This window comes from Puccinia triticina, chromosome 7A (assembly GCF_026914185.1).
Source record: "Puccinia triticina chromosome 7A, complete sequence".
NCBI lineage: Eukaryota > Fungi > Basidiomycota > Pucciniomycetes > Pucciniales > Pucciniaceae > Puccinia > Puccinia triticina.
In genome coordinates, this window is record NC_070564.1 from 7,340,019 (window position 1) to 7,354,662 (window position 14,644).

The following is a 14,644-nucleotide window of genomic DNA, read 5'->3' on the forward strand; positions in this document are numbered from 1 at the left end:
CCTCTAGATCCATGTAGAGACTATAAAATGAAGATGTGTCTGGTTAGAGTCAAACTCATGAACTCAGCTATGCTGAGACACCTACTAGAGTTCTGCCTTTAGTAACTAGGCTACAGATGTTTGTGGCTGCCAGCTAGGTGGTTGGTTGGTAGTGCTCATGCCACCATACTGTGGTGATACATCATGGTAGCAGACTAATGGACAACCCAACCGTTCAATTATTACTATGACCTCCCTGCAAAGTGCATACCTATATAGTAGATCTCTGCTGTCTGCGGGCATCATTATGTTATATTGACAGTTGGCAAAGATAGCAATGAGCAAGAAGTTGTTGTTGGATGCCACATAATTTGCCAGTTAGCCTGATGTGAACTGACCCACTTTAATCAGGGTTTCCCCAGCTTGAATTTGTTGGCCTGTTCCAATTGTAAACATACAATTTTTCTAGGGATGTGCAGCTTGGCTGTGTTGTGCTGGCAGTCTGAGGGATGTTTGAGGGTGGTGAGCTTACATAATCAGAAACTCTTTGCGTGAAGGCAAGGAGCTGGATGTTTGGAGGCGGACAACCCACTTCCGACGAGAAATTAGCACCCACTCCCCAGAAACGATGAACTCAACCGAAAACCAGCAGTTCAACCCCAGCTCAGCCTACTACGATCAACAGCAGCAGCAAGAGGAGGACGAACACGATCTAGAACGCTCGACAAGCAAGCCACTCTCGAGGAACAACCTCAGCTTATCATCATCCCCTCAGGCCGCCTTCTGGAAAAATGCCCTCATCAATGCATCCTTCATCGCATCCTGGTACCTCTTCGCAACCCTCATCTCTCTATACAGTATGCCATTCCCATCTACCCTCAGATTCAAGTTAACTATTTGGATCTCCGCTGATTCGTTCTTTTTGTGGCTTGGGTGTCTACAGATAAGTGGATGTTCTCACCTGATCATTATAACTTCCAGTATCCCCTATTCGTCTCTGCCTGTCATATGTACATCCAATTCGGTCTGGCCGCCTTGACATTGGCCCTCTTTCCATCCATCAGATCAAGAACACGGCCTACCCCACAGGATTATATGTCAGTCAGAAAAAGCAAACAAGCAAACAGCTGGTTTGGCGCAGAGGAACACACACACTCCCTCTCTGGAAATTGAAACCATGCTCATTTTTTCACTCTTTCTTGTTTAAATTATTATCAAAATTTGGAGATATCTATTCAAACAGGAAGAAAGCTCTTCCTTGTGGAATGGCCTCAGGTTTAGACATAGGATTATCAAACACCAGCCTCAAAACAGTCACGCTATCTTTTTACAGTTGAGTTTGCGTTTTTTTCCCCTACACCATCCGATTCTTGGCATACTAAATCTTTTCTTCTATCTTTGGATCTTTTCAAAACAACATCCACAAAATCGTGATCGTCAAGCAATGTGCAAGTCGTCGTCACTAGCATTCGTCCTATTATTCGCATTTATCTTCAAGCTAGAAAAACCGACGTACAAGTTGACAGGAATAATCCTACTGATCACTGCGGGAGTGGTCCTAATGGTCTCCTCAGAGACCCAGTTCGACTTCTGGGGAATGGTCGAAGTCTTATCGGCCTCTTGTCTGGGAGGGCTGAGATGGTCACTAACCCAGATCTTATTGGATAAACAATCGATGGGAATGAACACGCCAATCGCCACGATCTTCTGGCTCGCTCCGACGATGGGCCTCTCCCTATCCTTCTGCTCGTTGATCTTCGAGGGCTGGAATAACCTCTTGAGCGAGCAGGCATTCTTTGGCGATCTCGCGAAGAGCTTCATGACTATGACTTACATCGCAACAGCTGGAGTCTTGGCCTATCTGATGACAGTTAGCGAGTACTTGTAGGTTTATTCTTTTCTCTTGGTTAGTTTTTGACACTTTCTAATCTTGTTTTTATGTTGTTTTTTTCTCCTGTGATGGCTATCTAGTTTGATTCAACGAACTTCGGTCGTTACTCTTTCGATTGCTGGTGTATTCAAAGAAGTCGGAACGATTTTCCTGTCGACAATCATTTTCCACGATGTGATGACCCCGCTGAACATATCAGGTCTAGGAATCACTTTATTCGGAATCGCCTTGTATAACGTACTTGTCAGCAATTCTTCCATCCTTAAATATATGAAACTACAGAGACTTCCATGCTGATTTTTTTTTTGCCATTGGTTTTGTTTAGAAATATAAACAGAGCTTGAAGAAAACAAATCTGTCTGATGGACGAGATAGACAAGGCTTGATAGTCTTAACCAGCCGCACAAATGAAGACTCGAAGAGATATGCGAAACTGGACGATGAAGATGACGAGGAAGATGTCGATGTTAATCGGGATTCACAAGAAGAACAGCATCATCATCATCATCACGCCTCACATCCAAATAACGATAACGAAGACCTCGACCGAGATGATTCGCTTGACAATAACATCGATCCTCATCGTCGGTTGATGTTGATGACTGAAAAAGCCACTTCCCTTCAATAACCAACCTCTCCCAAAAACACATTTTTCTCTCACAAAGCAAAACAACTTCAAAACGCTAATTTTTTGGGGGTTTCACCTTTTTTTTTTCCGTGTTGGGTTCTTTTCCTCGTTTTTCACCTCCATGTGCATCCATTCACTTCTGATTTCGTCTGCATAAGAAAAACCCCATAAATAATGTATTTGTACCTTCATCCATTTATTCTTTTGCTCTTGGATTGCAACCGGCTCTTACCTTCTTCCTTCTAATCATCCCATCCTTCCTTTTCTTTTCGACATTACAATATGTTTAGTAGCCGTCTTTTCCCTTCCCTTGTTTGAGTTTAAGAATAAGTAAAAAGACTTTGGTACATAGCTTATCATCACACTCATCCCACCTCGAGAATTAAAAAACAATTGTGATTTCAATTTTTTGTGTTGTCAAGTTGGTTCTGTCAATTCTTCTATGGTTTTCGCTTTTTCTGTGTGGTTCAGTAACATGGTCTACAAAATTCATGCAAATGTCTCTTGGGTCCATCATCCTTAAATCCTTTGTGTCATCTTTTTACTTTTGTAGTCTGCTTTGTCATTTTCTTCATATCATTTTATTCCTTTTTTCCCTTGGTGATGGGTTTGACTAGTTTGGTCTGGGCACTCCTTTTTAGAGATAGATAGTTAGATGGAAATTGATTCATTGAAGCTTCAAAGTTATTGACACGTCAAACATGGCCCCACATTTTTTCCCTGGTGTGGTCTCCACTATGCCCAGGGAGCATTTCAATGTGGCCATCACTTGGAAATTCAAATCCACAAGGAGTCCGCAGTGGAACTGTGCGTGAGGTTGGACCAGTGACCCAACTGTGCCCCTGGCTTGACACAAATCCCCCACTTTGGAGGGCCCTGGTACAGCCTGGGCTGGCATGAAGCGCAACCTCTGAAGGAGGGACTTGGGACTAATGTCCCCAAACTGAACTGAGAGATTACAATCTTCCCAAGTTTTTTGCTGAGGATTTTTGCCTTTCTAATTTTGACCCTGTTCTGGAAAAGCCCTGCGCATTCCCTTTGAACCATGAGACTTGTCTCACTCTTCTCTATCTTTTGCCCCTACACATGTTCCTCAAAGTACAATGATCCTTGTCCCATGAACCTTCAAAGTTCAGGGTTCCTTGAGCTGTATGACCTGTGTGTATTGAACTGGCCACGGAAAATAGCTATTAGTATGGTTGTTCAATTAAATTATACAGGAACCAGGCTCTCCAAGCTCTGGTTAAGATGCCTTGGACACTCCAGCTCCTGCATCCAATCCTCATTATGAGGGCACAGACATGAAGCCAAGATGGTCAGCCATCTTGGTCCTTCAGGGCTTCAGCAAAGGTTGGCTATTTTTTGAAGTGTGAAAAAAGGGAAAAAAAATCCAAAAAAGGCCCAACCTCTCAGGCAAGAATTATGAAGTAAGTCATAAGCCTCTCCTATGGAGATTCCCCGTGGGATGCAGGGGTGTGCCCCCCCTCCCCCCCTCCACTCAAAAGGCTTAGTCGGGCTAGACCATACCCCAACCACAACATGTCTAGCTCCCCTTTAGAAGCAATTTACCACACATAAACCTTACTGAAAGGTTCTTGAGTAGACAAAATCAGCAGTGTATTTTTTGCCAATGTGAACCCTCCCCATAATGGCATAAACACAGAGGAGCTCCTTCTTTCTTGGTTTTTAAATTCAAACCAAAAGTAAGTTCTTGCGTAGGGCCATGGAAAAAGGTAAATCTGAATGCTAAAACACCTATTTATTTGTAATTCAGGAAGAACTAGAAGAGTGTATTTCATTAGAACTAGGGAACTTGCGGCTTCTCCGCAGAACATGAACTTGAAATAAGCTAAGGTATTAGTGAGCTCTGAATTCATATACATTCAATTTTCTACACTGTGAAGCATTATATCTGCATCAAAGTACTTCCTGTCCATTTCAAACAAATCTGAATTTCAGATTTTGCAGGGAAATCTGTAATCTGGAACTCTGGATTATCTTGGTGATCTTTGGGGACCAAGATTTCAGCAAAAACTGAAATCTGTTGGCTCAGATCTGGATTTCCAGATTGATGGAAGTCGTCCATTTTGTGGTAAAATCAACTCCATTCATGAAATAAAGAGTGTAAAGCTACTTGGGAAGAATCCAAGAGTCTTAGACCTGGATATGGGTGACTTTTTCAAAGGTCAGCTTGATTCAGCTCCATACATAGAATCATTGACCAACTCAATGCCATGTGGTGTTTCATTGTGACAATAATGGTCTAAATTTCCTTGTTGCTCTTGAAAAAGAAATGTATATAATATTATTACAAAAGGACAAAGGCACCCTGTGGTAAAAAAAACACTTGACTTGACGGGCACAGCCACCAGAAAGAGATACAGAGGAAATTTAGGAGAAAGAACTTAGTGCAAGACTGAATGCCTGTAAGAGTAGTTGGAGAAGGCCAATATTTCATCCCCCAAAATTATTTCTGCAATCATTTCACCAAATTAACTGCTAACTCCAGAAGTAGTGCCAGTACCATCTCCAACTTCTGAACTTTGAACTTGAATAGAAATTTCATGATTGGAATTCAAAGGTGTTACAATAGCTCAAATCACAAGGCACAAATTGAAATTATGCTGATAATATTGATCTCTGAGCGTGTGATCTCTGAGCGTGTTCAAAACAGAGTAAACAAATACCATCCTTATACACTTGACCAGCCCTTGTTTCCCACACTATATTCCTTCAGCCAAAGAGCAAGGTTAGATCAAATAACACAACAAAAGCAGTGATATCAGGTTCAAGGAGTCTCAAAAAGGCTACAAAGTTCTTTCAGACAGCCAAGCTCACAATTGTTTGATTGGAAGTGCTGAAGGATGTTGATGGTTTTTGACTTCAGACAAAACATTGGGGCCAAGATCAAGACTGTTAGTTTTGACCTATTGTTAAAACTTAAAATAAGGGGAGAAGTCGTTTACAGAGATCAGAAGTTTTCTCAAAAGCCCGGAATAGATAGAACAGAATTTATTAATTGTTGGGGAATGAATTGCCATCAGATTCATTGGCAATGATACATGAATAAGTACTGTTTTTCTTGGCATTTGACTGATCAAATGTGATGCTTCAATTTGTGTATATACAAGTGTTGACATAGGTCTTGATAAACCGTGGTTTGTAGGAAAGGGAGTAAAGGCTTTGGTCCGGTTGTTGCATCGACGGAGGCTCTTTGCCACGCTACACAAGTTTCTACCCGGTTTGTACAAGCTGAGTCTGTACCGGCTAAGTTTTCAGCTGGCTTATGGGTTGTCGGCGAAAGCGTTTACCAAACTCTGACCACTAAAGGGCTAGATTGTTTGGGAAGATATGCACCAACTGCTCGGATTTTGGCCGCGTACGCTCCCCAATAGAAACCTTGAGAGGCGACTGCACCCGCGCCGCCCTTCTCAGGCATCTTGACGATTTTGATTGACAAAGGCACGGGTAAGGGAAGACATTCCTGATCGTATTAAATCTTAAGACGCATGCAGTCGGTGATGATGATGAGGCCCTAGATTACAATAGAGTTAGACGGGCGGCTTGATCAGGCTTGATCAGGGTCATGGCCAATTGGTCAATTGCGTGAGTGGCAAGTGCCAAGCGAACTTAGCTCAAGTCCCTCGCCTGCCGGGGAGCGCGGCGCGAAGCGCTTCGCACAAAGTGCGGCCTCGCATCAGAGACCCTGCGGGGCTCTCAAAGGAAAACTTTGTTAAGCTCGAGTGCCGAGCGGCGTAGGTTGTCCTGAATGGAAAGGGTGCTCACCAGGGAAGCAGTCTCTCCTGACCAAGGGAGAGACAACCTTCCGAAGAAATTAAGTATTTTGAAGGATAAGTTGCTCAAGGTTGTGAGCGAGATTCGAGCAGTTGGATGACCAACTTTGATGTATTGGTCGCATTGCTCTGACATGTTGAGGCTCTCCTAAGGAGAGTGCTACCTTCGAGAGGTGCCCCACAATCCGGACATGATGGCAGCAATGCGTACTGGCATTCAAGAGAGTTAATTAGACCGTTCCAGTCGACTGTTGTACAAAACTGGACCACATGCTTGTTTCTGGGGGCACTGGTCCTCAGCAATGGCGCGAGTTTTGTGGTATGAACGGTGTTGGGGCAAACACCATATGAGGAGGACGGAAATGGGAAGAACTCAGCCAAAAACTTTCCAACAAGTGTTATAGAGGCGGCTCAACTGCCTCGGTGGGAATTCAAGGGGGTTTGATAGCTATGGAAGAGGAAAGCCCGCAGGCAACAAATTTTTGATACCTTTTACCGGAGGCGGCTCAATCGGAAACATTGCGTACGGGGCTTGGTTCTGCGATTTGTGACTGGCAAGTTTGGAAGTAAGTTGGCTGAGCTTTGAGAAACAGATTCCTTTTCCGCTACTTTGCACGGCCTACATTTGGAAACAATGTAGGGACAGCTTGAATTGTTGTGAGCTGCATTTGGATAAATGACCAAGCTCGGAAAAGTTGGTCGCGTTGCACAATGGCATTTGTCTAGGTCTCCAGGGGCAAAAGTTGTGGCACATCAAATATAAAAGGGAGCCAATGTTGTGCCAATGAACCGGTATGGCCGCTGGGAGGTATTGATTGGCTATGCCGTGATTGTCGTCCTCCCAGACAGTGCCTTACATTAAAAATCCCTTTGCGTTGGTAACTGCTTTTTTCACACAGCATTTACAGGCCCTACAGTGGGGAAGTGCTGCGCGAAAAAAGCAGTTGTCGACGTAATTAGGGATTTTTAATATGTTATATCTACTAGCTAGCTACAACTGAGGATCTGACAGCAATAATCATTGAATTTCTTATTACCTAGAGGCAGGCAACTGGCTGCAAGCTATCTCTTGTAGCAGTAGGAGTGTGAGATGCTGCGTTTTCTGATTTGTTGTTGGTAATAGTATCACTTTTTTGATCTGTGCATGCAGGATATGTAAATCAAAATTGAGCAACTCCATTGCGCTGGGTTCTTAGGGTAAGATTCTCTTACTTTGTTGAGGGGTAATTTCCTTTCTCAACCGTATTGATTAGGTGCAACCTCAAGGTGGTTCTTGTTAAGAATCAAACTGAAGTATTTGCAAAAGTTAGATGAAAAGAACAACAAATGATGTGAGAGAAAGATAAAAAAAAACAAAGAAAAAACCTGAAGGCAAACACAACAAAGAAGAGCACAAAGAACAATGTTAATAATAGGATCAACATGATAAAGAAAAAAGGAAGCGCAAAATATGACTAGGAACAGGTTTAGGCGGAAGGAGCAGGTTGGCTTGAGGCTTTGATGGATTTGAAGACCAAGTTGAGAGGTGTCTTCAGGAGGAACAAACAGTCAGAGAGGTAAAAATAGTTGAGACTGTTGATGTGATATTTTGAGTGAGCTCCCCAGGGGAATAGGAAAGAGGTGAGATTCTGCAAGCTCATGCATGTCAAAAGGGCAAGTTTTGCTGATGGGAAGGTGATGGCAAAAAGATATCAGATTTAGGAGAAGGGAGATGAGCGGAACAAATTGAGTTTACCGGAAGAGGGATGAATGTGACAAGTTGTGAGTTGTGTTTTCCAAAAGCACAAGATGAGCAACTGGAGGAAAAACAGAGAAAACAAGAGAACAATATGTTGTGTGACATTCACATGACATATTCATTACAGGAGGCAATTTTAGACAAGAGCTTGACTCTCAACAGTTCTGTCAACAATATCTTTCAGAGAAGAGTCAACAGTTATCTTCTTGTCTTAGGGTGCTTCTGCTTAGCTTGAGTTGAGACCTGACCACTTACCCTTTTCCAAGCCTCTCAGGTGGGAGAGTATAGTGGTTCTTATCTCTTGTCCACAAGATTTGAATCTGTTGGAATATGACCATGTGTTAGCTTTGGCTTATCAGTCAGTTGGTTCACAATCTCTTACTTGCCTTAGGCATTGTTATTCAAGTGATTAGTTCAATAGATTGGTTTTGTCTCATGGGATATGGGTGAAAAAAGGGATCATTGAGTTCTTACCATCTTGCAAATCCCACAGGTTGAGGGAGTTGCTTAGAGAATTCACATTTGTTGGTTCAAGTTGACAATTTTGGGCAACTTAACCTGACCAACAATGGATGACTTCCCGTCATCATTTAGAGAGCTCTAGATGCCTCTCTAAATCCTAAATTAAGACACCTATCAAAAACTCAACCAGTGCACATGAAAGTAATGAACTGCAGGGCTAGGAAAACATTTCCCTTTTTGTCAAAAATTAAGGATATGAGTGTGTAAATTGAGATCTGGGAGGCTCCCAGACTCGACGGGAAGTCCTCCAATTGCATTGGTCTGAGCTAACACCAGTTCAACAAACTCAGTTAACACTTGCTCAATTAAGCAACCCTTAGCCTGAAATCAAGCCTGAGGCTAAACCAGGCTTATTTGACCTGAAAATCTACCAAATGGATGTGAATGCTCTTAGGGAAAATTGCTTTGCCAGATCTTCAATAGTGGGATCCTTGAGAATGGGTTTGACTTGAGTTTCATGGCCATCAGTTGAGTTTTTTAAAAGATATTCTTGATATTTTCATTGTTCACTTGGGTGATGAAGTTTTGGATGTCAATAGAATGTTTGCTTGTTTTTTGCTTGATTTCTTCTAATTAGTTCAGGACAGGATCATCTCTTAGGTAAGATTTGGAACTCTTCCTGTTGGCCAGAATTTTGAGAAAATTGAAACAAAGTTTCTTAACTCATCTGGGCTGCTTGGCAAAAAGCAAAAGTTGGCTACAAGTTTGAGGGCAAGAGTGTTTGGCAGTGGTGGTGATATTTTTATAGCAAGAATTTTCCAACTGGGGATTGAATGTTTGAGACGGGCAATCATACTAAGCTTGGGGGGATCTAGAGGAAGCAGTCTTTGTTACACAAAATGTACTAACCCCCGTACAGCATATTTCCACAAAAGATAAACACCATGTAGATATTGCAGCAACAAGTAACCCCATGGAAAATTTACACCAATTATGTATAGAGATTGTGCAACATGTAACATGTTCCTGCAACACACAACCCCCATGTAAGATTTTCCCACAACATGTAAGCCCCAGTAGAGATGGCCTTGCGGTACCGGTTTGGGGGTACCTGGTACCGCCTGGAGGGTACCCTCTGGTGCACCGGCGCACCAGCCCAGAGGTATCAGGCGCCTGCTTTGGGGGTAAAAAACTGAAGACACCCGGGTGTACCGCCGGTGTACCGTTGGCTAGGGAATGCCTTCGGGTACCCGTTGGCGGGTACCCGGCACCCGCCGCACCCGCCTGTAAGGGTTTCTCCCTTACTGAAACAGAAGTCAAGCTAGATGCACATATGCATATGCATCTACATTGTAGGATCCACTATATAAGCTTGTAATACTCGACTGCTCTCATTCTCTCTTTTTTCCCCAAGCTGGTCTTCACCTCGAGGTTCCCCTTTCCATCCCTTCTCACGACTCATTAGTGAAATATCATTCTTTTATATAGACTCCTGGCCTTTGGCCCTCCGTCCCACCGACCCTTCCAGTGAGGGTTCACTGAACCCTTACACTTTTTTTTTCTATATAAAGATCAATTTTTCACTTGATCTCCTTCCTTCCTTACTTCCATCAGCCTTTCCAAGCCCGCAACGCCACTGGAAGCTCCGAATTGTCTTTGAAACATCATCGTGGTCTTTGGAAAATCTTCATTGTCAACCGCCTCATCCTCGTTGGACTCGGAGGCTCTTCATCATCGGGACAACCTCATCCTCGCTGGACTCGGAGGCATTCATTTTGGAATAGCCTCATCCTCGTAGGACTCGGAGGCTCCTCATTTTCGGAACAGCTTCATCCTTGTGGACTCGGAGACGCTTCATCAATTGAACGGACACATCCCTGACCAACAACTCGAACTCAATCTCGCCAGTCATTGATCTCTTGGCCCTTTGCCTGGATCCCTTCCACACCCTTGGCCCCTTGGACTCTTTCTCAATCTCTTGGACGCCCTTCCTCATCCGCCAACGCCCATCTGCCCCGCACCAGCCGCCACCATCCACGCCCTCTTCGTCGTCCTCTTTCCCCGCCCCGCTGCTCCTCTTTCTTCCGCCGCCGACATCAACTTCAGGCCAGCCTCAACCTCGCCTTGTGGTGGCCACATCGCTCCCTTGCCAGCCTCGACACGTTTTCCTCCGAAGGACCAGACAACAAATCGGTCGCCGGCCTCTCTGCTCTCTTGTCTCGATCCCAAAGGACCAACAACCCGAAGGTCACCAACTCGCCTCGAACTCGTCCTTTCTTCTTCAGAGGGGTCAATGGTGTCCCTCTGAGAAGAAAGGCTCCACACCCCGGACAACCCGAGAGCCGCGGAAGGTCCTCAACCTCTGATGCCTCCTGCGACTTGCTCTCCTCCGCCGCCTCCTCCGCCGGTCCCTCCTCGTCCTCCTCAACACCTCCATAGATCGTTTGGATCTATCGCCTCCCTCGCACTACCACGTTCTCATAGACCACACGGGTCTATCGTCCTCGTCACATAGGCCACACGGGTCTATCTCCCTTAGCTACATAGTACATTCGGCACTATTGATCACTCAACGACACCCATCACCCTCACTCTCTCTCCATCGCCTTCGCCATCCTTACCACTGCCACTCCAAATCCGAACCCTCTCGACAGGACAATCGAACAATCGCCCCGGCCTTCCCTTTTTTTATGCTCTTGGCTCGCCCCCCTCGTCACCTGCCTCGTCGTTCCTCGTCACTGGGCAGGCTCTGCGCCTCTGTTCATCGTCTCCACCCCTCGACATTGCTTGTAGCCCCTCTTCATCGTCTCAGGCCGCTCGTCGTCGCCTCCGGTCCCTCATCATTGCACCTAGCCCTCTCTAGTCTACCTCAAGATCATTGCCCCTGCCTTTTAACAGCACTCCCTCCTGCCCAGCCTCTATCAAGTAAAACAAGTCTGAAAAGCTTTGGCATCAACATCCTCCATCCACCATCCTGCAAGCAAATCTTAACAGGGATGTCCCTTTGACTCGACAAACGATTCTCGGTTCCTCGGTATTGACCCTCGAACAAATCCTTTGCAAACGGACAATCCTTCAGGTTGAGAGCATGATGGACTCGGGGTGGAATTGAAGAAATCGGATTCCTCTTAAGATGAAGTTTTATTGATTTATAGCTGGTGTAACTGGGTTGTTTTTTCTCTTCTTTTTTTATAGGAGGGGAGACTGTAAGGGTTTCTCCCTTACTGAAACAGAAGTCAAGCTAGATGCACATATGCATATGCATCTACATTGTAGGATCCACTATATAAGCTTGTAATACTCGACTGCTCTCATTCTCTCTTTTTTCCCCAAGCTGGTCTTCACCTCGAGGTTCCCCTTTCCATCCCTTCTCACGACTCATTAGTGAAATATCATTCTTTTATATAGACTCCTGGCCTTTGGCCCTCCGTCCCACCAACCCTTCCAGTGAGGGTTCACTGAACCCTTACACCGCCGCGCACCCGCCAGGCGGTGCCGGATGTGGTGTTGGGTGTCAGCTTTTGGTGAAAAAACGGGTGCGTACCCGGGTACCCGCCTCCCGCACCCGCGCAGCCAGCCAGACGGGGAAGTTGGGACCTTGCCCTCCCAAGCCAACCAACTCCTTCCTGATCTCCACTTTGGTACCTGGTACCTCACCCCGGTAGGTCAAGGCGGTGTTTTCTTCCTCCAGGGCGTGGTGAAGCTGGGTGTCCCCTGGCGGTGTTGTCGGTGGATTCCCAGCTCTGACGAGGGCCCCTGCCTGCAGAGGACTCGCTCGCTTGTCTTCCCCGCCCCCCTGAGCCTCATCCTCGGCGACTACGCCTCCGTCACCCTTGCCGTCTGAAGCGGGGCTCTTCAGTTGACAGAGGCTCAGCGGAATGGACACGCGCACAGATGAGGAAAAAACTAGCTATGTCTAGAATTCCGACAAAACAAAGGAACTGGGGAAAAACCCCTACAACTGAAGAGAGGCCACTTTATATAGTGGCCTCGAGAATGAAACAACAACACGTGACTACCCTGAATACAGGGGTACAAGAAAGAGACTACAGCCGTACAGGACAACCTCTGCGGCTGTAGCAAGAAGAAAGGAAGGAGGCGCTTTAGCCTAACTCCGGCACTAGTCCGAACTAGGCAAGGAAGGCGGGTGCCTCCTGTATCTCACCTCCAGAGCGGGGGGTACCCGTCTGGTATCTGTAGCCCGGCTACAACATCCCCCTCCCTAAACGGGGGCCGTCCCAGACCCTGATGGCGGCGGTCCTAGCCGGAGCCGGAGCCTTCTTCTCGGTGCCTTGACCTGGGGAGCCTCTGGGCTCGCACTGGGTGCCTCAGACGTTACTGGGGGCTTATTCTTGGTCTTAGCTAACAACCGTGTCTTCTTGAGCAGGTCCCTCGCCACTTTGGCGTTGGCCCTCTTTTTGCGCTGCGCAATAGCAGGCGGTGTGGCCCACATATCATTGACAATGAGTGAGCGCAATGCAACGGGTTTCAAACTGTTCCCGTTAACTGGTCTAGGGTATTCAACACCCTGATGATCCTCAACAATGTAGACATTGTTTTCGAGGACTGCTTTGACCATGAATGGTCCAAACCACCTTGGCTGACCCTTGGTGTGTTTCTCATTGCAAAGCTTCACAGCTTGCCCGACTACGAGGCTTTCTAAGTCTCGTGCAAAAGTCGTCTTCTTATCAAAGGCTTCCTTATTCTTCAATGCACGCGTAGCAGTATTGCCGGCGGCCGTGATTCTGGTCTTATTGAGCGTCTCAATGCGCGATTTAAGTTCATCATGCCCCGGAAGGGCAGCTTCTGCGGCGATCATTCGCCGACGGTCCTGTGGCAACCTCGGCTTAACACCATAGAGGAGCTCAAAAGGAGAGAACCCACTGCTGTCGCTGGCGTGGATCCTTGCGGAGAATAACGCAGCCAGGAGAAAGTCCTCCCATCTTGCTGGGTCTCCGGTCTTGTTCATGCGGAACAAAGCCGCTTCTAAGATTCCGTTGAATCTCTCTGACTTTCCATTAGTTTGGGGATGATACCCAGACGTTCGGACTGGCTTGCTCCCGGCCGCAGCCAGGAACTTCTGGAAACCGGCGGACAGGTAGTTGGAACCCCGGTCCGTCAGAAATTCTTTTGGGGCTCCAAAAGGTGTAATCACCTCGTCAAAAATGGCTTGTGCCAATTCTGCCGCTGAAGCATCTTTCAGCGGAACTGCCATGGGCCACGAGGTACAGTGGTCTATTGCTGTCAAGATCCACTTGTATCCCTTCTTGTAGCTTTCTGGCATCTGCACCAGGTCCGAGGACCAGCGCTCAAACGGCAATACTGCCGGCAAAGGCTTCTGGAGGCCGGTCTCCTGTGAAGCGTGCGGCCTTTCGTGTATCTGACACGACTCGCATGTGCGGATATAACTCTGCACATCATCATATCTCTTCGGTGTAACAAACAGATGGCTGAACTTCATTCAGTTTAAGTTTTCCCAGGATCATCAAAGACATTCTGAACAAGGAATATTCAAGAAGTGCACCGGTGTTGTTCGAGGAATTTCCTTATTTTTCTTTTCCTTTCCATTTTTCCAGGAATCCTTTCATGTTGTAGTTCATTCTGGAAATTTCCTTGTCCTGTGTTAGATTATAAAAAGTCCTTGTAGCCACTAGGGAGCTCTTTCCCTTGTGGCAAAATCTTTGTATCATTGCCTTCTTCAAAACCTGAAATCAATCTCATTTACAAATCAAAACACCTTGCACCCGCGCAAAGCCTATTACTAAAAACATCTTCAAAGTTACATTGTAAAAGGATATTAGACCTTGAAAACAGGTCCGGAAATTCTGGTAGCTCGTCTGTAGTTTTCCGTTATCCCCGGCTCCCCAAAAAACCCTAATACCTCAGGCTCACAATCATTTTGCCACCAAATTTTTTCAGCCGGTATCATCATGTCGTCTACCGGTCATCTTCCTGACTCCTCCTTTATCGGCCCCATCGACACTTGAACTCCACTTGAAATTAAGGTAGCACAACTCTCGGAAAAGCTCTCTTCCCTCAAAATCAATAACTCCAACCATTGCATCGACCTCAACACGCTTTTTGATCAGTTGAAGAACATCAAGAACTCTTTCAACAGTTTGGCTGAAGACATCAAAGATATCAACAGTATG

The 14,644-nt window shown here is 45.8% G+C and overlaps 1 protein-coding gene across 1 annotated transcript; it reads left to right on the plus strand.

Moving 5' to 3' along the window:
• Positions 1-607: 607 nt before the first annotated feature.
• PtA15_7A803 (uncharacterized protein) lies at positions 608-2,498 on the plus strand (the record flags this gene model as incomplete). Its single annotated transcript, XM_053171448.1, has 6 exons — positions 608-836; positions 923-1,076; positions 1,223-1,311; positions 1,422-1,863; positions 1,951-2,113; positions 2,196-2,498. 6 exons carry the CDS (start codon positions 608-610, stop codon positions 2,496-2,498), a joined length of 1,380 nt encoding a protein of 459 aa, XP_053022628.1.
• Between the last annotated feature and the right edge of the window lie 12,146 nt (positions 2,499-14,644).